The sequence below is a fragment of the Aotus nancymaae genome, unplaced genomic scaffold (genome assembly GCF_030222135.1).
Source record: "Aotus nancymaae isolate 86718 unplaced genomic scaffold, 86718_ANA_hifiasm-v0.15.2.pri h1tg000108l, whole genome shotgun sequence".
Classification (NCBI taxonomy): Eukaryota; Metazoa; Chordata; class Mammalia; order Primates; family Aotidae; genus Aotus; species Aotus nancymaae.
The window spans coordinates 5,281,940-5,304,476 of NW_026988523.1; the positions used below are offsets into that span (position 1 = coordinate 5,281,940).

General features: G+C 38.0%; 1 protein-coding gene and 1 long non-coding RNA gene across 4 annotated transcripts in view; one reads left to right on the forward strand and one right to left on the reverse strand.

Moving 5' to 3' along the window:
* The window catches only part of DNM3 (dynamin 3), a 556,271-nt gene that overhangs the window by 521,800 nt on the left and 11,934 nt on the right, over positions 1–22,537 (forward strand). For all 3 annotated transcript variants that reach the window (XM_064370678.1, XM_012444437.2, XM_021668047.2), the window contains 2 exons: positions 3,907–4,133; positions 5,032–5,268. In XM_064370678.1, the coding sequence (XP_064226748.1) occupies positions 3,907–4,133; positions 5,032–5,268 (464 nt within the window). The remainder of the gene's footprint in view (positions 1–3,906; positions 4,134–5,031; positions 5,269–22,537) is intronic.
* Positions 16,101–22,537, reverse strand: part of LOC105711644 (uncharacterized) — a 30,660-nt gene continuing 24,223 nt past the window's right edge. Inside the window, exons 2-3 of the long non-coding RNA XR_001106066.3 lie at positions 18,573–18,645; positions 16,101–16,662 (exon numbers count right to left, since the gene is read on the reverse strand). This is a non-coding gene — a long non-coding RNA (uncharacterized LOC105711644). The remainder of the gene's footprint in view (positions 16,663–18,572; positions 18,646–22,537) is intronic.

The following is a 22,537-nucleotide window of genomic DNA, read 5'->3' on the forward strand; positions in this document are numbered from 1 at the left end:
AGAGGAAAACATGTGGAACGTTTTTAATGACCTCACATTCCTTTACACTGAGCAGAGCGACATGGTGCAGTAATGCCTGTTTATCTAGCCTAGAGAGTTTGAGCTGGAATGAGGTTTCATGTGTGAGAACTTTTATAAACCATACGGAGATGTATAGGTTATAAGGTGTTATAATTAAAAACATAAATATTATTTCAAATCTCAAATTAAAGTATAATCACTTTGTTATGTTTGGTGAAGTATTTTCTAAATGCTGTCATCTAAAAGGGATTCACTTGGCCCCTAATTGTCATGCAGAATTCTTGATTTAAACATTTGTACCACTGGCATACAGACTTCTCAGAAAGTCCCTGAAGTGTCTGGAAATTCCCAGAAGTCCCCCTACCTTTGTTCCAAACTCCAATTGCAGTGTCACAAACTAGGTTAGCAGAAGGAGAGAAGAGTCTCTCTAAAATTTTGCTTAAATGTAAAATAAAATGTTAACCTATATGCTTTATTTAACTGTCGCTTGATACCTGCATTATTGCAACAGCTGTCATTGTTCTCCTGCCTCTATGTACCTAATGCCAGTTTAGCCTTTAGACAGTAAAAATCACAGCATTTTTTGGAAGGGGTACTAACTGTATGCTAGGCATCATGCTAGACAACTCATATTCATTCTTTCTCTTAATCCTCACAATACTGAGGTAGCTCTACCGTTATCCCTGTTTTACAGATGAGGAACTTGAGACTCAAGCAATTTACATTATTTGCCCAAGAACATGAAGTGTTAGAACTAGAATTCAAATCCACAGCGTATGCTCTGAATCCACTGTGTGGCAAAGTGAGCAAGTTCCAGTGTGTTATAATTGATGTGACAGATTCAAGGCACATCTTTGGTCAGAATGTTGAAACAGGCCCTTATTTTATTTCATAGTTTGACAGTTGATTCTTAATTCAGCTCTGCTTTAAATCTATTCTTGGAAGAATCTTCTTTTAAATTGTATTTAATATATTCTAAGTGATACTCCAGTAATATGTAAAGCCTCTAAAGAGCTTAACCCAACCAATGGTCAATGCCAGGAAAATTGTCTGCTTTTGAGTTTTGAATTGCACCATCCATCCAAGTGCATATACACACCCAAAAGTGGGAGATTTGTGCAAATAACCATGATTCCCTGCATACTTGCAAGTACATTTAGAAGTGAATGCATCTTTAAAGGAAGGGAATGAAATATTTCTAAAGCCAAATTTACTGCCTTCTCTCTAAAGCTGACTTTCTTTTCTGACTTTTGATTTTCTATTTTCCCACTCACCCAAATGTCAATGCTTGAGGTGTCCTTGACTGTTCCTTTCTTCCTTGCCCTTCACATCCCAACAGCACCAAGTCCACTTAATTATTCCCTTACAATGTCATTATATGTATCTGTTTTTCATACTACTGCATTATTAGTAAATGAAACCCTTACCATCTTATGAATGATCTACAATAGTCTTCTAATGGATTTCTTTATTTTCCCTACTAACCTTGCAAATTCTTTTTCAATGTTAGCCAGATTAATTTTCCTGAAAACTCTCTTTTATTGTTTCACTTACTTGCTTAAAAGCTTTCCATAGCCCCTTACGGCCAAGTGAATTAAGTTCAAACGCTTTTCCTTGGCATTCAAGGCCTTCACATCTGCCCCAGCTTTCCTGGCCAAACTTACCTTCCACAACTATCGTACATAAACCTTCTACTTCACCAGAGGGTTTCCTAAATACATCTTGTATGTTAGATTACTTTCACCTTTGAATCACTCTTGATTTACAAAATATGTACAGAAAACACTATTTCACCATAATAAAGCTTTGATTTAGCTGAATTTTTTGATTCGTAGAATTATTTACATGTTTTGATACCTTTAAAACATAATAAAGCTATGTGTTTTAGGTTTTTGTCATCTCTGAATTACAAAGTTAACTACGACCTAGAAATTTTGAGCATCTGACAGCTGTTCTGTTATCCGTCTGATTTTTTAACAATTAAATATACTTGCCTTTGGCCTTTCTTAGAGATATCCATGAGTCTAGATAAGAGTTAGCTTGCTCCATCCTGGTCAACATGGTGAAACCCCGTCTCCACTAAAAATACAAAAAAAATTAGCTGGGCATGGTGGCGCATGCCTGTAATCCCAGCTACTCAGGAGGCTGAGGCAGGAGAATTGCCTGAACCCAGGAGGCGGAGGTTGCGGTGAGCCGAGATCGCACCATTGCACTCCAGCCTGGGTAACGAGCAAACTCCGTCTCGGGGAAAAAAAAAAAAAAAAAAAAAAAAAAGAGTTAGCTTGCTCATGTAACAGAGAAACTGAAAAAGCCAAACTGGTTTCTTTTCACTAGGCTTAAGTTAATTGCTGCGCCACTGTAAAACAATGATGCTTAGACATAAATTTCCTTTTCTAAGCACTCCATCACAGTGAGATAATGGGGTAAGGGAATGGGCACTGGACTTCAAGTCAGAAGATTTTGGATTCAGCTGAATGCTGTGTGACCTAGCGCAAGATACTTAAATTCTCTGAACTTGTTTCTGTATCTATAAAATTGCAATACTAATGCATGTTTCATCAGTGTGTGATGAGAATTGTCATATAGCTTGTGAAGGCACTTGGTATATACCACACTTCATTGATTCTCACATTCACTTATTTTTATTTAATATTTCTGAAATGAAGATGCATCTTACACTCAATGGCATCTTGACATCCTGTCATAGTTTGATTGATGGTATTTTTTTTCTGTCTTATTAGACAGCACATAAGATAGTAGTGTTTTTTACTGCATGTTCTCACTTGTAAGTGGGTGTTGAACAATGAGAACACAGGTACACAGGGAAGGGAACATCACACACCGGGGCCTTGGGGTGGGGGCCTAGGGAAGGAATAGCAGGGGGTGGGTGAATTGGGGAGGGACAGCATTAGGAGAAATGCCTCATGTAGATGACAGGGCAATGGATGCAGCAAACCACCACCATGGCACGTGTATACCTATGTAACAAAGCTGCACAATCTGCACATGTACCCCAGAACTTAAAGTATAATAAGCAAATTTTTTTAAAAAGCTAGTAGTGTTTCTTAAAATCACTGGTGTCTTAGAGTTGATGACATACAGTGGCTGGCACTCCCACCCTCACTGTTGTGCACCATATTCATCCTCTCCATTTCCATCCTGCAACAAAATGCCCCTCCCCTGAGACTCCCATGTAGTGTTCATACTTAAGCTTGTTTTTATATATTAGCTAACTATGAAACCTCATGTCAGTCCTCATCACTGTTAACTAACTTCTACTGTAAACTTCTGGAAAACAGAGTGCTTCTCTTTCACTTGTTTATAAATCAACCTGCATAGCTATACAAAATTCTATATTTAATAAATATTCACTTACTGGTGCTAATTTCACTTTTGAGACAACATTGACACTTGGAGTCTCAGTAATTTTCCAGTGATCTTGGTAAAAGGTAGGGAAAGGACTGAGAATGCCAAGGAATAGAAAACGTGTGATTATGCAGGTTTCTTCACATTACTGTTTTCTGTTGAAAATACTGCTGCTTACTTCATAGTACCGTCCGTCTTCTATAAGCCAAACAGCTTCAGACAACACTGTGAAATGCTCATGAAGCCTGCAGGCCCTGTTCTGGTGATGGCCGGGTTTGGCCTTCTTGTACTCATCTCTATCATCCTTCAGTATCGACAGCCAGAAGACAGAGGGAAATTGTTACTATCACCAGTACTGAGGATAGAGACAAAATAGGAGTAAACAGATGCTTGATGCTTCACTTTTCCCAGGGTGGACTTGGTGGACTTTGTCCAGACTCTGAATGCCACAGCCATGTTTCTGCCTCCACTCAATCACTCATTTATTCCTGTTTTTATTTCTCTGTGGTGATCTGACAGGTCAAAGATTTCATAAATTCAGAGCTCCTAGCACAGTTGTATTCTTCAGAGGACCAAAATACTCTGATGGAGGAATCTGCTGAGCAGGCTCAGCGCCGGGATGAAATGCTTCGAATGTACCAAGCCCTAAAAGAAGCCCTTGGGATAATTGGGGACATCAGCACGGCCACCGTGTCCACTCCGGCCCCACCTCCAGTGGATGACTCCTGGATACAGCACTCTCGCAGGTAAGAAGATGGCCCCACAACCCTTGATCCCTGCCATGCTTGTCCAATACCATTTTCTGAGAGTGCTTTCCTAAACCAAGATGGGCTTACAGAAAAAGAGGAAAAGATATTTACATTTAGGAGTAAAGATCAGCTTATACTAACTCCCTTCAAAATGCAGCATGGTGCGTCCTCACAATGGAATGTTGTATAGTCACTAAAAACAACAAGACAGTTCTATTAAGTCCCGAAATGAACAGATAATCCTGTTAACGGGAAGCCTTAAAAAAAAGGAGGTTGTAGTCCAGGCATGGTGGCTCACGCCTATAATCTCAGAACTTTGGGACCCCAAGGCAAGCGGATCACCTGAGGTCGGGAGTTTGAGAACAGCCTGCCCAATGTAGTGAAACCCAATCTCTACTACAAATACAAAAATTAGCTGGGTGTGGTAGCGCATGCCTGTAATCCCAGCTACTCAGGAGGCTGAGGCAGGAGAATCGCTTGAACCAAGTAGGTGGAGGTTGCAGTGAGCTGAGATCACACCACTGCACTCCAGCCTGGGCAACAGAGTGAGACTCCGTCTCAAAAAAAAAAAGGAGATTGTAGAACACTGAGTTCTATGGTATATAGAAAGCAATTTCTATATATAGATAAAATATATACACTTATACAACTGTAGAATACAGTTAAAAAGGATGCACAAGAAACGTCCATGGTTACTTCAACAGAGTGAAGGGGTAGGGAGGGGAAAGTTTACTTTTCTCCATTCATCCTTTTATACGTTTGACTTTCATAACATGAATTTGACTTATTCAGTCAAAAAATAATTTTTAAAAAGCAGTCAGGAAGTTACAAAACTTTTTAGAGATCAATTCAGACAGAAAGGAGTGAGCAAATCATGATTTGTCTTTTTTTTCAGGTCACCTCCTCCAAGCCCCACGACCCAAAGGAGGCCAACACTAAGTGCTCCCCTCACGAGGCCCACATCTGGCCGAGGACCGGCTCCTGCCATTCCCTCCCCAGGCCCCCACTCTGGGGCTCCCCCAGTCCCATTCCGTCCAGGCCCATTACCTCCTTTCCCCAGCAGCAGTGACTCCTTCGGAGCCCCTCCACAAGTTCCATCTCGACCCACGAGGGCCCCGCCCAGTGTCCCAAGGTAAGGCACGGAGCAGAAATTGATGGGGGTGCACCTTGGTTCTCTTCTCATAGAATGACAGACAAAATTTATTTGAAAGAGAAAATTGCAAAGATCTTATCGTATGTGTTTGCAATTTTCACACTGAAGTGGGACTGTAGGAAAATTGCCAACCCTGTTATGCCATTTAAAAATCACTTGTGATCATTAAAATTTCTCATTTATCAATTGGCACAAACTAAATAGGACTAAAGAACACTGGGTCCCAGTGAATGACATTTTGGCAGCTGTTGGGAGAATTTGACGGAGGGCTTTGAAACAAAAGTTCTACGGAGGATTGTAGCAAGCTGTGTGTTCCATAGGTCATGAGAGTTTCATGGCTAAGGCCTTGCCTTCTCCATTACCAAAAGAATTCTAGAAAACCACTGACTTAAAGAATCTTATCCATCTGCCTTCTGAACTGTGATCCTTATACCCAATTTTACCAATTTTCATGTAGGCTGAATAAATCTGGCTGATTGATCTGCATTAAAAAAAAAACCACACATAGAAATTTTAACATAGGCATAATTGCTGTGTATAGCCTCTAATCATATATAAGATAGTTTATTATACATTTAAATAATACATGTTGGCAATTATAAGTAGATTTTCAGGCTTAATTGTGAAACAATATAGTTAATAAATAATGACCTAGAAACATACATAGTTGGAGCTGTAGTCTCACCTTCATACTCTTACAGTCAAAATAGACATAATGAATATAATCAGAGATTTTTAAGATATAAAGTACTGAGGTTTTCCCCCTCAAAATCAGAAGTATAAATAACAAAGAAAATTAGCCCATACATAAAGTTAATTTTTTAAAATTCAATTCAGAGATTTAAAATATATATATAGTCCATGAAGGAAAATCTGACTGTATACATACCATGAAAACAGATGTGACTTCTACCCACCCCGAAGCCTGAGCCACCTCACCAATCGATTGTGGCACTTACGTTTTATTTTGATCTTCAGGTTGTTGAGTGTAATGAAGAGAAGAAGGGGGATCTTAAACTAGTACACACAGGGTGGTGCAGCAAGAATAAGCAGGAGATTTGCAGTCAGAAGACCTGAGTTACTGAAGGTCTTGAGCAACTCTTTAACTCTGAGACAAGAGTTCTTTATCTATGAAACAGGGAGAATTCAATAAGGTTGTTGCCTAGATCGTATGACATGAGATATCTGAAAGAGTTTGAAACAAGACTACAGCTGTTACGACTGTTATCATTTTGGTTCTAAGCAAAGAGGACATATATATTCTCAATCCAGATTTTTTTCTCTAAATTCAATAGACTTGGCTTGTAACTTATTTGGAATGGTGCTAAATTTCTAGTAGTAATGGTAACAGTAATAGCCAACATTTATTGTGCTCTCAGTATTACTAGGCATTTCCCTAAGAACTTTGTATATACATTTTTGTTTAAAGCTCACACCAAAGAGGTTATTATCCACATTCTACAGATGAAGTAGTGAGGTTAAACAACTTGTCCAAGGCTGCTCAGCCAGTCCCTAGTGGAGTTGGACTTGAATCCCATGCAGTCTGCTTCCAGAGCCATTTCCCAACTACGACCCCAGGGTTTCTCAACCTCATCAGTACGACATTTTTGTTGTGGGGTCTGTCCTGTGTATTATAAGGCAGCATCCCTTGCCTCTACCCTCTAGATTTCGGTTGCACTCCCCCAGTTGTGACCATTAAAAATATCTGTAGACACTGCCAGTGTCTCTTAGGGAAGTAAAATTCCTCTCCACATGAGAACCACTGCACTGTAGTGTTCAAAATAATTCCCTTCCATGTAAAAAGCATGAATTTCAGCATTGAGCCTTGCTACAAGCAAGATCCAATTTATTATTTTAGAAAATCTCAAACTGACTGGGAAAGTGTCTGACATTGTACCAGGAAGGTATTGAGGCCATTGGAAGAGGAAGAGTTGAGAGTGGGAAAGCTAGAGTCCCATGCAGGAGCTACTTTTGTCTGTCTAGCTATGAGAAGAAACCAGAGCAACCTGGTGGCACCTGTCCTCGGTAATGAACATGCATGTTCTGCCTACTTGCTTGACTGCTTTACCTGTGGGTTTCCGATGAGCTGGCTTGCCACTACCCTTCAGAAAAATCAACCTTTGAATGCTAAGCTGACTTGTTAAGCAGAGTGGGGTTGCTGTTGGTATTTTCCAGCTCGCACGCATAAGACAGCTGGACGAGAATGAGTAGCCTGAGCTGGATGGCCAGTGCATGGGCAGCAGGATTTAATGAGACTGCACTGAGGAATTTATAGGATGACAGTTGCCTTATTTGAAATTTCTAGAATACTCTCAAGTTAGAACCAGACTTTACTTGATCTGGCCATGAAGAGAGTCCCAAATTTAAAACAGAAATGAGAGTACAGGATTAAAAAGGAAAGTTGGTTGTTTTGTGCTGAGCCTTCAAGTTTCTGTGCCAGTTCAGCACTTTCGGAGGGAAATCCTGGGAAAGGGCACAGGGGGTGGTCACCTGAGAGACAGCAAGAAAGACTGTCAGGATCCCCATGCCTGTTAAATCCAGCTTTAGATGGAGAGTTCTGACCACATAAAGTCTGTTTTTAATAAACGTCAGAGCAGGGATCCTACCAAATACAAGCCAGAAACGGGGTTTAAGATTTCAAAAAATGAAAGAAGGAGAAAAAGAAAGGAAGAGAGAATGAGAGAAAGAAAAAAATTGAGGGAAGCGGTTGTTGAGACTTTACCATATTCTATTTGTTTAATATATTCTATTTCCCCTCTGTGATTGACCTCCATTTTCTCTATCAGAAACTTAGAAAGTTGAAACGCCATTATCCATCATCTCTAGGAAAACAACCCTTTGCTTTCAGAGAAGGAAGTTTGATTTTTTTTTCAAGTTTTTTACTTTCTAAGGGCCCTTTCTCCTCTTTTATCTGAAACTGGAAACCTATAACATGACAAGACAGCACAAAAGGTGTCCCGCCAGCTCCCTGTTGGGCTTTAATATTACAAGGGCAATAACTGAACTTTTAGAGACAAGAGATTCTGCCATTCAGCATGTGCTTGTGCATAGTTTCCTTCTGGATAATTCACGACTTCATTAGCAAGTTATGATCTTGACTTTTAAGAGCATATATACTTTTATGTTAACCCCATTCAAAGGTAATCAAAGCACTTGCAATTGTACAGAAACCATGAGTGTTCTGCTTTTAAAATATATATGTTATTGTATCTTTCCATTCCAATATAAAAGGAGAGAAAGGAGAGAGGTGGTGGAGTCATTTTTGGCCCAGCTTTTCTCAGCTGCTCAAGCTGTTCTGGTTTATGTGCATGGAGCCTTTCGGTGAGGGAGCTGGAAATATTGCAAACTACATGCCTGTTTTAATTAATTCCACTTGAACTAGAGAAGCATCTCTATCCCAAAGAGACTCACTAGTATGTATGCTTCTGTCATTAGTAAGTTGAGTATACACAAATCAGTGATTTGTGGAACATTTTCTATTGCCAAAATAACTGGACTGTTCCCTCCCCTCTCACCTCCACTCAACTTCTCTGAAGGGGCTAAACGCTGTTTGAAAATCCAAGCCGGTGTGTATTTACTTAGCAAGATGATCTTAAACAGACATCACCACCTCTTTAGAGTCCCTGTTCTCTTAATTGAAGATCCTGATCTTCATCAGACATTAACTTTAGAGCTGATGTAACTACTTTCAGATATAGCGTCTTGAAATTAGTTAATTGGGAATCACAGCCTTTGACATTAACAGAACAAATTAACTGAATCCGAGTGTGTTTTTCCTGGCAATAACTCACTCTGGCATTATTTCACTCATTTGTCTTCTTCCCTTTCCTTGGACTAAGTTATTTTGCAATGGTCAAAAGGGGATAAGGGTAGGAGGAAGGGTCTCCAACCAAGGAAGAAGAAACTTTTTTTTAACCTCATCACTCAATATTCCAAGCTAAACAAAAGTTGAAAAATTTAAGTACTTTTTTTGACCACCCTTGTTCACCAAGTATGATAGTGTCTCTTTAAAAAGACAAAACTGAATCATTCAAAAGGATTTGGCTTTTACTCCAGCTCATCAACATGACATAAACACAACATGGAAACCAAGAACCAAGAAATGCTCCCTTGAAGGAGTCTCTGGTGAGCCCCGGACAGCCCCAGAGTACCATCAGGATTATCCCAGTGTCTCACTCATGCCCACCCCATGACTTAGGTGCTTTCCTTGACTTTATTTGGCACATTTAAAGAGTTTCATCATAATCCCACATTTTCAGTAATTTATTACAAATTGACCATGCCAGAAGATTTATAAATCCTTTTAACATGGGCAATCAATGCACACACATTCTTTTCTTTACAAAGATAAAAGCCATTTAATCCTCCTTAAAATTTAGCTTAATTTTGTTTTAAACGTTTGACCTTGATGGCCTGCAGTGCTATATCTCTTTTACATATTTTATATATTGTTATAATTGACGATTAACATAAAGTCCCTTTCACTGAGGGATAAGATCTCCTTGTTTTGTTTTTTTTAGACAGTCCCCCAAATTTTGAGTAAGGACAAATTCACTATTCTTATGAGTGTGTCTTTGAATCCCTTACATCAAGGTTTGGTGCCATGAAGGATGAAGCTGCTGAGCCCTGAAGTCGTGGGCTAAGGGTACATGGACAACTTACGTGACTAGTCTGTGTCTGATTCCCCTGCAGTCATGTACTGGAAACCTCCTGACTTACTCTCCCCTCAGCAGCCCTCTAAAAGTCTGACTTCTTTTAGCAGCTGAATGTCATTTGGACAAATGAGGAACTCATCTTGTGACTTCTGATGTCAGCCAGGAGCTTTCTATTTTTCTCACCATCCTCCTCTTTTAAAAAACAAATAAACAAATTTATCATTAGGCATCTGATTTTTCAGGGAACAATTTTTATTTTTAGCAACTGGCTTTAAAAGCAAGGAAAGATTTTTTTTAAAATATAATTACTAAGAATAGAAACAACTTTGAGATGTTCTTTTTGATTCTTAATATTTAAGGCATCTCATTTGTTTTGAAGTCTCTAAATGTAATTAATCATTTGTTGCAGGTTTAATATGAGTTGTCATGATGCTTAATATACTTTAATGAAAATAGAATTTTGGCCACATGCTGTTCACTAAAGAAAATGTCCAATTTAATGTAAGCCCCTCAATTAAATATCCCATCAAAAGCCTCACTCCAATTTCACCATGATTCTGGCTGTAACACTATATTTCATTGGAGTGAATCAATGGTTAATGTCAAAGTTTTTAATTCTTCAAGTCTTGGTTTCAATCTGGTTTAAGTGAAAGTAAAATTAGTTTGGTGGTTTCCTTCTTGAGCCTTGCAAACTTGAGTCTACTTTACACAAACATCTCCATCCTGCCACGGTTCGGATGATTGGCAGTCTGTTTAGGCGAGGCCCAGAAACAGAATGCAAGTGTGAAAGTCAGAATCTGGGAGTTTTGCAGATGTGTCAAGGTAGCCTTCAGATTGCCTCTCTGTTTTCAATGTGTCCCTTATCTCACTCTTCCAAACATCGTATGTTGCAAGAGGGCAAAAGGAAAAGGAAAATGAGAAAGGATCTACATGAGGCAAAGTACAAGGAACATAAATGCAGACAGGCAGCAGTAAATACAACAATATGCTGCTGTTAGCCCAGTGGTAACTGGCATTAAGCTAACCAAACACAACTGCTTCCACATTCCATGACAAATAATAGCAAATAGCTCTGTCATTATTCTCTTTGGAGCTCTAAATTGTGAAGCTTCACCCATTGCAGGGAAAGCCTTCCTGAGTTTCAGGGGACCCAGCCCTGCCCTGAGTTTCACCTGACTGATAGAGGAAGACAGCCAAGACAGGAGTCTGGCAGAAAAGCCACTGGCCAGTAAAAAATGCACAGTAAAGGATTATTATTCTTCCTGTGGCCAGTCAGCAGCAAATTGTCACCAGTTGAAATCTGCTGAATGTTCCTATGTACAAGGAAGCAGATACAGACCTGTAGATGACACACAAGCTAGTACTTCTGTTTCATCACTGCACTTGTTTCTGTCACTGTAAGAAAAGAATGATTTTTACAGGGAAACCTTCACATTCAGACAGTTCTTGTTAGATAGTATGTTTTTAACGACTTCAATGATTCATGGCATGACATTGGTCATAGCTCTTTCACCTCTAAATTGGATCCAAGCCACAAATTAGAAGAAAGGACTACTGGTGGGTGGGGCAAGGGACCTTCTTCCTTCTTTCTTTGAAATATTAGAACAAAAAAAATTTTTTTTGAGGTGGAGTCTCTATTGCCCAGGCTGTAGTGCAGTGTCATGATCTCAGCTCACTGCAACTTCTGCTTCCTGGGTTCAAGTGATTCTCCTGCCACAGCCTCCTGAGCAGCTGGGATTACAGGCATGCACCACCACATCCAGCTAATTTTTGTATGTTGAGTAGAGACAGGGTTTCACCATGTTGTCCAGGCTGGTTTCGAACTCCTGAACTCAGATGATCCACCTGCTGCAGCCTCCCAAAGTGCTGGGATTACAGGCATGAGCCACCATGCCAGGTCTAGAAGCAAAATTTAAATAACATTTACCAGAGTTGCTTTAGTCAATAAGAGCCAGGAAATTAAAAATGAAAATATAAATGCTATATCTTTCACTCTGAAATGTGCCTTAAATGCCTACCTGCAGCAATATAAGGAAAACATTGAGGATTTAGCTGAGGGTTTGATGGCTTTTGCCTGCCTGTCATAACTTTATTGCTGCTCAAAGGTAAAATTTTAAAACACTCCACACTGAAATTCTTTAGCTTCCTATTGCCAGTGTATTGTAAGTGTTGTCTGGGGGAACCTCTACACCCTTAAGTTGCCAAATTAAATCCATCTGGCTTACCAAATGCTGTTGCCAAAAGAATATTACACTTTTGGTGTGGCCAATATTTTAAATGTGAGGGATGGGAGGGCAGCGTTGAAGGGCATTGGATTTGAGAGAGTTTACATGTGCATTGATGCCACATTATTTAAGTATTTACATCAAGTTTAGATCCCATGGCAACTTTGACCAAGAAAGAATTCCTACATAAGGCAAAAAGTCTAAAGGCACTAGGTATTTGGGCAGTCTCCTCACGGCACTTTTTTCCCTGTGGCTGCTTTTCAGGCATCACAGCCACACAATAGGCAAAACCACAAATAGCAAATGCTCTGATTTCTGGAATTATTTTTTAACTATTCCCATAAGCACTAGGAAATGCCCACTCCTGTTTTCTGGTCGAAGTTATCAGCTCATGTGAATCAATTCCATCCAGATATCTGAAAATATGTTAAATCAAAATGGCAAGTAGCAAAATTCACAATCACTCATAATCCATAGCAAGGTAGGGTCTTCCTAACTTCAGTTGCTTAGAGACATGTAAAGTTCCAAATGTTCATGAATTCAACTTTTTCTCCCATTGGGAATTAATTTAAACCTGAAAACAGGAAAAGGTATATTCTTTTTAAATGTGTAAGTTAATATGAAATTTAGAAATAAGCCCCATTCCTTCCCTGCTTCTTTGGTAAAAGGGCTAATGTACCAACTAAGAAAGAGAATAAACTTAAGATCTGGATAACCACAAACTAAATACACCACCACATGAGAACTCCTAAGCTTCTATGGTAATTTTGCAAACTAAGAGAATATAAGACAGTATGAGAAGGCATTATGTGGCTTTAAATATGACTTGGGAAATGGTCTTATTTTAATAATCAAATATACCACTTGTTTTCACCATGAAAATATTACCTGTATTTGGTTTAAGATTTTCATGAGGCAACGTTATCTAAATTTACTGTTGGTCTGTATACTTAAATATATAACATTCATTTGCAGTATTTCATTTATCTCAAAAGATTAGTGTATTTCTCATCTAGAATGAGACCAGACCTCTTGTGAGAATAGGATATGAGAAAGACTTTTAAAGGCATTTTGCAATCCAGAGAGTATGCAATGAAATTATTCCACTTGAGGATGGGTATTTATGTAAGATATATTCTGTACCATGTGTATTTTTTAAGTTTACATTTGGATTATTCTCAAAGCCAATTTTAAGAGTGAATGAAATTTTTCCCTCAGGTAAATCTACCCTTAAGTATCATGCTCGAGGGCCTACACCAGAAAGTCTACCCCACTACTCTCATTATAATACCATTCACTGAGGAAAAGCTATAAAAACTGAGGAAAATGTCTACTTATTTTTTAAAAACAACAAGAATTGCTTTTTGCTTCTCAGTAGTGTTGGAAAATATTTTAATGACTAAAATAATAAAACTTCATGTGAGGCAAATTCCACCTTAATTATTGCCTGTTGGGGTGGAAAAATTAAGGAAACATTAGTAAATGTGTTAACTAGAAAAACCACTCTAGTAATTTCCCGCCAAATACCTAGGTCTGAAGTCAAACTAAAATCTGTGCTCTGCATATGATTTGCATGAAAGCAGACTTACAGTTTTAGCTCTAACAATAGTACCACTTAGGACTAAAATGAATGGACCAGAAAAACCCCTGTGTCTCATCAGTAGACTGTGATTAGCTTACTTAAATGTTCTATAGTTCAGTCTGGGAATCTTTAATGAGGGATGTTGATATAATTGCTTTATTCATTTTAATATTTCAAACACTCTAAATTACTCCATCACTATCTTATTAATTAATGCCTGAAAATTCATACTTATATTGAAAATTCATTTTAAATCACAACATCTTTGAATAAACACATTGAAATAGTGTTTCTGGTGTTTGCTTAAAACGTTGGTGTATAATTGATTACATCTAATAGATTTCCCTTTTTGTGCTGGTATCTTTCTCTTCCAACTTAGGACCTTTTTGCCATATGTGGCTATTTGATGTATATTGTTCATTCACAGTCTTCTAGGCGACTAAAAAATGCATGGAGTTATTCATGCCAATAATTATTGTTACTGAATTGTTGTTCCAACATCCCCTTTTCTACAGAAAAATAAGTTTCAGTAAAATATTTTAGAGGATTACAAGTAATCTTTGCGATTCATAAATACTTTCATAGGCTCCATCACTATTTAGTTTTCAGTTAGAATGTTATTTTTGTCACTAAAGTTTGCATTTATATTTTTTTCTGTGGGTGTCTTACCACTTATTGAAATTAAAATGCATCTTAAGGTGAAACATTATGTACCTAGAATACTGAAGGTAGCACTGACCATTGTCTTTAGTTCAGAAAGCAATGCTGAATTGGAAAAGCAAACTTTTAAAATATTCCTCTTTACTGCATTCTCATTGCACCCTTCCTCTCTACCCTAGTCCTTCTGATTTCCCTTGTCTCTCAGACGATCCCTACACCAATTATATAGAACAGTCTTCCTCTAGTAACTTATATCGGACACCTGCCTGCTAGCTGTGTTTGGCAGGCCAGCAGGATGAGGTAATAATCAGAAGAAAATGTTCTGGTTTATTGGCCTCATCCACGTACAACATTATTCAAAACAGTTCTCTGTGGGTGAGAACAGAATTGCTTTGAGATCCCCTGGTCTAATGTTCTGTAGTAGTGAGGAGAAACAAAACTGTAAATTTTTTTGATCCCTTCTAGAATAATGGTAAGATAAATGATATCTGCTTGGCCCAGCCTTTCAGAAATGTTTACAGGCAGTTAGATGTATGTGAAAATGAGAGCCTTTCATTTATAAACACTTTGGCTTTATTCTTTCCAAGTCCAGCCGTCTTCTTAAGTACAGCCCTCCATGGTCAGTACAGCAGTGTTTTCCTAAAAGCATATTTTGTGAACAATTTCTCTGGGATGATGGTAGTTTTTGTAAGACAGATGCCTAAAAGACATATGGTTTTCATAGATTTTCCGTCTAGACTAGCTTTATTTAGTGACTTTTGGTCTGAATTGGTCTAGTTAAAGTTTCTGTAGGAGCCTGTATAAAAATTTAAAATATGAGCATACCATTAAGGTGTAAAACAAAAGTTTGACTTCTTGTTGGCAAGAGATTAAAATGGATTGGTTGAAAATTTCCTTCAGGTTAAGTAATTCTGATCATCGTATATACCCACTCATCCATTCCACCCCCACAACACTGTCCAAAATGGAAAGGCTTACCCTAAAAATCCCATAACTGTTAAATTCATACACTCTTCACTGTTCCTGAGTAAATTCTTTGAGTTCCAGTTTATGTGTGTGTGTGTGTGTGTGTGTGTGTGTGTTAGTATGTGTGTTAGAAAACTCTAATTCTTTCTGCAGACTCTTTACATGGCCCAGGGGACGTATGATTCGTTACCCTTTTAGCACCAATTTTTACAAACACAGCATTTCTCTCATTTAAAAAAAAGCGTCTGACAAACCACTGAGTAGAAGCAACTGAACCTCTAGGAGTTTCATAGTGCCTTCAACCAACAATGAAAATTCTCCTTTTAAATGTGTTTCAAATTCCTGAGCCAGTGTCAAAGACTTGTTTAGAAACAATATGACACTTTCAGAGGGAAAGAATTACATCTAGTCTTGCCCAGAAATCATCCTTTTGCTCCCTCTTTTGTAAGAGCTAATACTGCAGACTAGTCCCAGCTTAACTGCATCAGAAAGAGGAGGCTCGTGGAAGGGAGGAAATGTGGGCCGTTCTGTCTCCACGAGTATCATCGCTTGGCTTCCTTGGCTTCTCACGAAGCATTTAATTGGACTTAGTCACATATTTGCTCACTGACATGGCAGCCTGCAAGGCACAATGCCTCTCTGTTTTTCTCCGTTAGCTTTAAAAAGTTTTGTTTTTAAAATTTGAGCTCTAAAGCATGTTAGAGCTCCTCCTGCTGGATTTTTTTTAAATACACAGGATGATAATTTAATAAACGATAATTCTTTTTCTTCATATTTACCACCTGGGCTAATAAAATGGATGGAAGCCTATCATGTGGTGCACTTAAAAACTGACCTTTTAATTCATCAGGTATTAAGGTCAGGCAGAAAGAAAATGTTGGTGCTACACAACTCATCTCTGTCTTCAAATTCCTCATGCTCTTTTTAGTTGCTGTTGTTAAAAAAATAAAAGGAATAGGAAAGATGATTTTTCTATCAGTATTTCTAGTTACATAGTTACCCCAAATCACATACCCGTGCTTGAAAGGTTCTTGCTGTCTCTCAGAGAGGGACAAAAAGTCTTTTCCATCTTCCCAAAGCAGAAATGAATTATACAGTTTTATGTAAAGATTCAAAGTGTTGCCTTTTTCCTCCCTATCTTTTCTTCTTTTTCCTTCTTCCTTCTGATTTCCTCCTTCTTCTCAGAAGTGGACACTTGCCTCTCCCAGTAGATAGTTCTCAGCACCTCTTTCCAGCCTCTTCCTTCCCCTAAATGGTGGCAGTTGGCTTCTCCCTCTCCTGGTGCCTGGAGTGGGAGTGAGGAGAAGGGTCAGAAAAAGGTTTACCCCATCCACCATCCGTGGGAGCAGGTTTCTACAGCACTTAAATTTCTGGAGGTCTCTTTAAGAATAAGAGAGAAAGGAGGAGGGATGGAAGGAAGGGAGATAGGAGGGAAGGAGGAAAAGAGGGAAGAGGCAGGAAAGGAGAAACAGAGGGAAGGAAGGAAGGCGCAAAGGAAAAAAAATCACTTGTAAATCTCTGTAAAACCACTTCCTTTGTCTGCATGCTTTCTCACACTGTGTCCCTCTTGCCTTATGCTTCTCTGCATCTCTTTTAGCTCTTTCTTCCTCCCAGTTTATCTTGTCCATGATATACTACAAAGGCCAAAATACTTAAAAGTTAATCTTGAAAGTAATGCTTTTTAGAAATTACTTTTTAATACAAGTAAGAATCCTCTACGTTTTCTGTTTCATGACTTTATTAGGACTTGGGACAAAACTAGTCATTTGGCATTTGTGATAAAGAATAAGACAACCCTTGATTCTCAAAATTCAGGACTTTCTGGCTTGCTTTCCTTTGCACATACCTTTCCTATTCCTGGAATGCTAGTCCCCTTAACTTCCCTACTTTCTGGAAGTCCTTCCAAGCTCCCAGCCTCATTCCAACTCTAAGCTAGGATTCCAGGTGTTTCTGAAACTCCTGAAGCAACAATTCTGTCATAATCCTACTGTGGTCATAGTTAACTTGTCTCTCTCCATCTCATGAAGAAACTGCTTCTGGGCAGTGACTGTCTTTATTTTTGTATCTTTACCTCTGAACACAGTACCTAGCACATACGTAGGGCTTACTGAGGGGATGAAGGAATGTAAAATGAAATGATTTGCAAGCCACGGTCAACATTTATTTTGGCGCTAGCCTGATACTTATTTTAAAAGCCAATTTAGACATACTTTCTTGTTCTATTCTATTGAAAACTTGCCTGAGTGAATGTTGTAAAATCCTTTTTACAAATTATAAACTGAGCAGAGTTAATGTGGGCAAATCATTTTTTAGCTGCTTTTTTTTTTGCCACAACCACAGTAGTGGGTATATTAGCACCATACCGATGGGTGAAATCCAAGTCAGATATGTAGGACAATGTAAAGAAAGTGTGACAAAGCAGATTATATTACCATTTATCTCACAGGCTAATTTATACAGGATATTACCTGTTGGTATCATCAAAAAATTGTGAACTATTTTTCTCCCTATGTTCTTATTTCAAATTCCATGAATTGATTCATATTTTCCCAATGACATACATTATAAAATCATGAGTTCATTTTCACAGGGGAAAGAAATGCTGGCTCTAATACACAGCAAAAATCATACTGGAGAATTCCTTAATTCCTTTAAATGGGCTCCAAGTTCTATGTTCTTTCCGGCATCTACTGTAAACTATTCTTGAACAGTATTGGCTCATTCTGTTACTAAAGCCAAAAAGTCCAAAAATATGCTGAATAGCACCCTATAGTATTTCTTACAGTAAATTATAAAATATTATCTTCCATATGGACAAAATCATGACTGTTACAACATTTTTCTGACTTTAGCCTGATATCTTCTAGATATGTAAAACCTACTTATTAAAAAATGCCCCAAATAAGAAGTAGAGTGCAAATACACTGCTGAAATTTAAAAAACGATGTCCCAAACTTCGGTCTCTTAGAGCAGACATTCACAAGAAGAAGTAGGGCCTGCATCACAGCTGCCTTTCCATTTTACCTAGAGGTGTGCTCCAACCCGACTTATCCTTGGGCCCATTCATACTCACTGATCTACTGCTTGGGACAGTGCTCTTAGCAGGTGCTGTGGAAAGCTGTAAGAGGTATAGGAGTGATCTCACTTCATAGAAGGTTTTGAATATTGTTCAGATGATAATATATGCATACACACCTCAAACTTCAAAAAAATGATGCAAGAGTTAAATAATTCAAGAGGGTCATCGAATAGTAAGGCATTCCAATTCCTAAAAATAAAGAAAATGGTTTTTGTAGATAAAATCCTTCATTTATTTTTTGTATCATAAATAAGTTAAAAAATGGTAGACAAGTTGATATCAAATTCTAGTGGCCCTTGGAAACCTGGGATGTATGACTCTCCCATGATCCTAAATGTATGTAAACTGAATTTTGAGAGGTTATATTTTAAACTTTCAATTATATTTAATAAGTAAAACTTGTAGTGTAAAAGAAGCTACTGCATATCCTTTTTATGCAAATAACTACCATTTTAAGCAGATATCTTCTCTAAAAATGTTCAGTCTTTGTATATCTTTTTGAAGGCTTTCTTTTAATTTGAGTCCACCTAACTAATTATGTTGGACTTCAGTCCTACCCTCTCCAAAGATTAGAATTTGGAATGCACATTTAGAGATCCTTACCTTCTATTTATTTTCATAAGCAAATACAAGCTTCCCTAAGCAAGTAGTAGTTACTCTTCTGGTAATGACTAACAACAACAAACACTATAGTACAGTATCTTGGTCTTTACAACATAAGGCTGAAACTGCTTTCACTAGTGCTTAAGTCTAATTCCCAAAGGTATCAAAGTGTTTCTACAACCATTTCTTCATCCTTCTTAAGATTTTCCAGCACTTTCTTTTTTTGGTTTCACTTTATCTGGCAAATAAATTGAATTGCTAATAAAGCAAAGTAATTTTTGTTTTTTTAACTGAATGTTAGTTTTAAAGCATAGTCCCAGGACCAGCAGCACCTGGGAACTTGTTAGAAATAACCCACACCATTAGAAAGAAACTCTGGGGGTGCCCACCCAGCAACCTGTGTTTTAAAAAGGTTTCCAGGGAATTCCGATGCAAGGTCCAATTTGAGAACCATTGCCTAGAGCATATCAATCTAACTGCCCAATAGAAAGAATTCTGCACTGGAAGTCATGAGATCTTAGTGCAAGCATACGAAAGGAAGAAGACTGAGCGACATAGGACCATTCTGGCTTACACATTTACCAGTCAGATAATTCCTACTTCCCATCCTAAGGAGAAATAATGGCAGGGACAGAAAGACCAATCCATTTCACAAATCAGTATTATGCTACCTGGAAGCAAGAAGCTAGAGGAAAGGTGGTTTACATACCCACCCTGCAAACTGATGCACCAAAGCAGTTTGCCCTATTGAGGTCTTCCTTAACTCCTGTTAAAATGAGGCCTCATATCATGAACACTCGGGACCAGCTAATCCAAAGAAGAGCAGATTAAATTTTAGTTCTTCTATTCTTAAAATACATTTTAGTTTTTCTGTGCTTAAAAGACAATAAAATAAGGCAAGAAAACAATGATGCATGCTTCTCTCTTATCAGTAAAGCCAGTTTCTCCCCCACAATGCCACCCACTCTGCATGAGCATTTGACCCACAAAATGTGTCATTGTCCAAAATACTGCAAACGGTCTATCCCTGCAGCTACAAATACAACTTCAAGTATTACATCTTTCCCTTTGATTCGAAAGCAGAAACATGGCTCTTCTATGTAACCATAAACCGCCCACATATAACACAGTGTTTCAATGAATACTAAGTGATACAAGATGCTCCATTTCAATATAATGCCTTACTTAACGAAGCCCATCACTAAACAAAGCAAGTGAGGAAAATCTGGTACAAAACAATAACTTTGCTTTCCCCAAAACAAACTGTCTTGTAAGGTGAATGTCTTTGGAAACTCTTCGAATGGTTAGGAACTGAACTAATGAAATGAATTTTAACAGTAAACTTTAAATGTTTTCTGGTGTTGAAGCTGGCAAACATCTTAGCATTGCCTATCAAGAAAATTCACCCTGAATTGCTTTCTAGTAGAGTGGTACATACAGATTTTTGTTGCTATTGTTTTAGAAAAAAATAAATCAAATGCTTATTTCTTCCACAAGGGTTAGTGAGGAGCTCTTTAGGATTTTTATTTGCTAAGTACATATATGGGTTCCTTTAACTGAAACTAGGCATATTTCTAAGATATCATCGTTACTCTGAGAGACCATGAACATTTTGTCTTTTATTCTTTTAATTATTAATTCACCATCTAGCCATGTAGTACCTATTAAATGCAAGTCTTTAGGGACATCCTTAAAGAGCTCATAATGAATAAGTGATCCTGATTGATTAGAAAAAAACAGTACTCAGAACCACAGGCCATGCTAAGTTATAGGATACGGTAGTGAAGAAGACTAACAATAGACCTGGCACATAGCAGAGCCATATGTTCTCTTGTCTCCTGTCTTGACTTCTTTCTGTAATTGCCTATTACTATTGTCCTCTTGTCCCAGCCACATGGTCCGAGGACTAAAGCAGAGATTAATGAGAATTTACTGTGCCATAATAGTATTTAAATATTTCTGTTTTCTATCCCCACCATTGAATTCTTCCCTTCAGTAGCCATCATTTAAGTTCTAGTTTCACTCATTATAGACCTACATTCTCTTACAACTTCCAAGTTTTTTTTAATACACAGTGGTTACAATCATGTTTGCCATTACTTTGACCACATTATTGTATTTTCACACTTCCCAGAGTGTATTCTCAGACTCTGAATTACAAATGTTTACCCCATTTTTCCTCTTAAAATGGAATACCATAGTAAAGCTACTTGCGTATTTGTTTTATTCCACTTATCTTCCATACTGAATAGATGCTGAGCTCTTTAAACATGTAGCATGAGGTAGTCCACATATTAGATGCTCAATAAATAATGTATGAAATATATAACTGGAAGTCTTGTTATAGATCATCTAGTCTGAGTCTCCTGTGTCACAGATGAGAAAACTTCTGCCTAGAGAAGTTTAATGGGTTAATGATTGTACAATCTGGCAGCTGGAGCTAGAATCTCCATCTTCTGACTTCTGATCCGGGACTCTTTCTATGTAAACATAGTACCTCAAACATAAGCTTCAGACATGCCTTCAAAGTGTAGCATCCTTGACCTCACTAGACCTACTCACCTTGATCTAGCCTATACTCTAGCCTGGCTAAACATCTTGTTTAGACACTTTTCAGTCATTTCTTCATTTGTCCATTATTCAGCAAATACTTAACCACTGCTTTCTATTCACATTGTACCAAATGCTGAATACACAGAATAAATGCAAAACATGTGGTTTCTTTTCTCAATGAATTTTGAATCTATATGGGGGACACTGGTAATAATCTAGTAAATAAATACATAATCACAAACAGGGTTAAATGCTATGAAAGACACAAGCATGAAGTGATAGAGGAAGGCAGAGGAAGTGGGGAAAACTATGGGATGGTCCAAAAGGACTGAGAAATAACAGTTAAGTCAAGAACAAAAGGATCAAAGAGAAATCAGTTTCATTCTTCTCTCTTGGCTACAAGCCTTGGTCCAAGCTATCACATATGCATGAAACGATTTCCAATCCATCATGCCATGCTGTATCCTACTTCTCACTAAATTTGTAGTCTAAAATCAACTTTTTTTTTTTCTAATGAAATCCCCTAATTAATTCCATTATCAAAACTTCTGGTAGAATTTCCCTCCTTAAAGTTCAAATTCTGGCCAATTCTCTCCTCCCATCAGCCAACTGGTTAATTGCTAATAATACACTTCCATAGGTTACACGATTATCTGTCAAACTCCCTGAAGGTAAGGGGGCTTATTATTTGGTATTTATTCCAAATACCTACCAAGGAACTGAGCAGATACTTTAGAGTTGCCAAGGATCTCAATCCTACATGTCACTTTTTGACATGGCTATGATTTACTCACAGAAATCCTTGTGTTTATAAGACCAATGATATCACAAGCATTCATTAGTTACTTCTTGATTCTAGGAGGAACTTTCATTCATTCAGCTGTCAAACATTCAGTGACTGAATGACAAGCAGTGAGCTAGACAC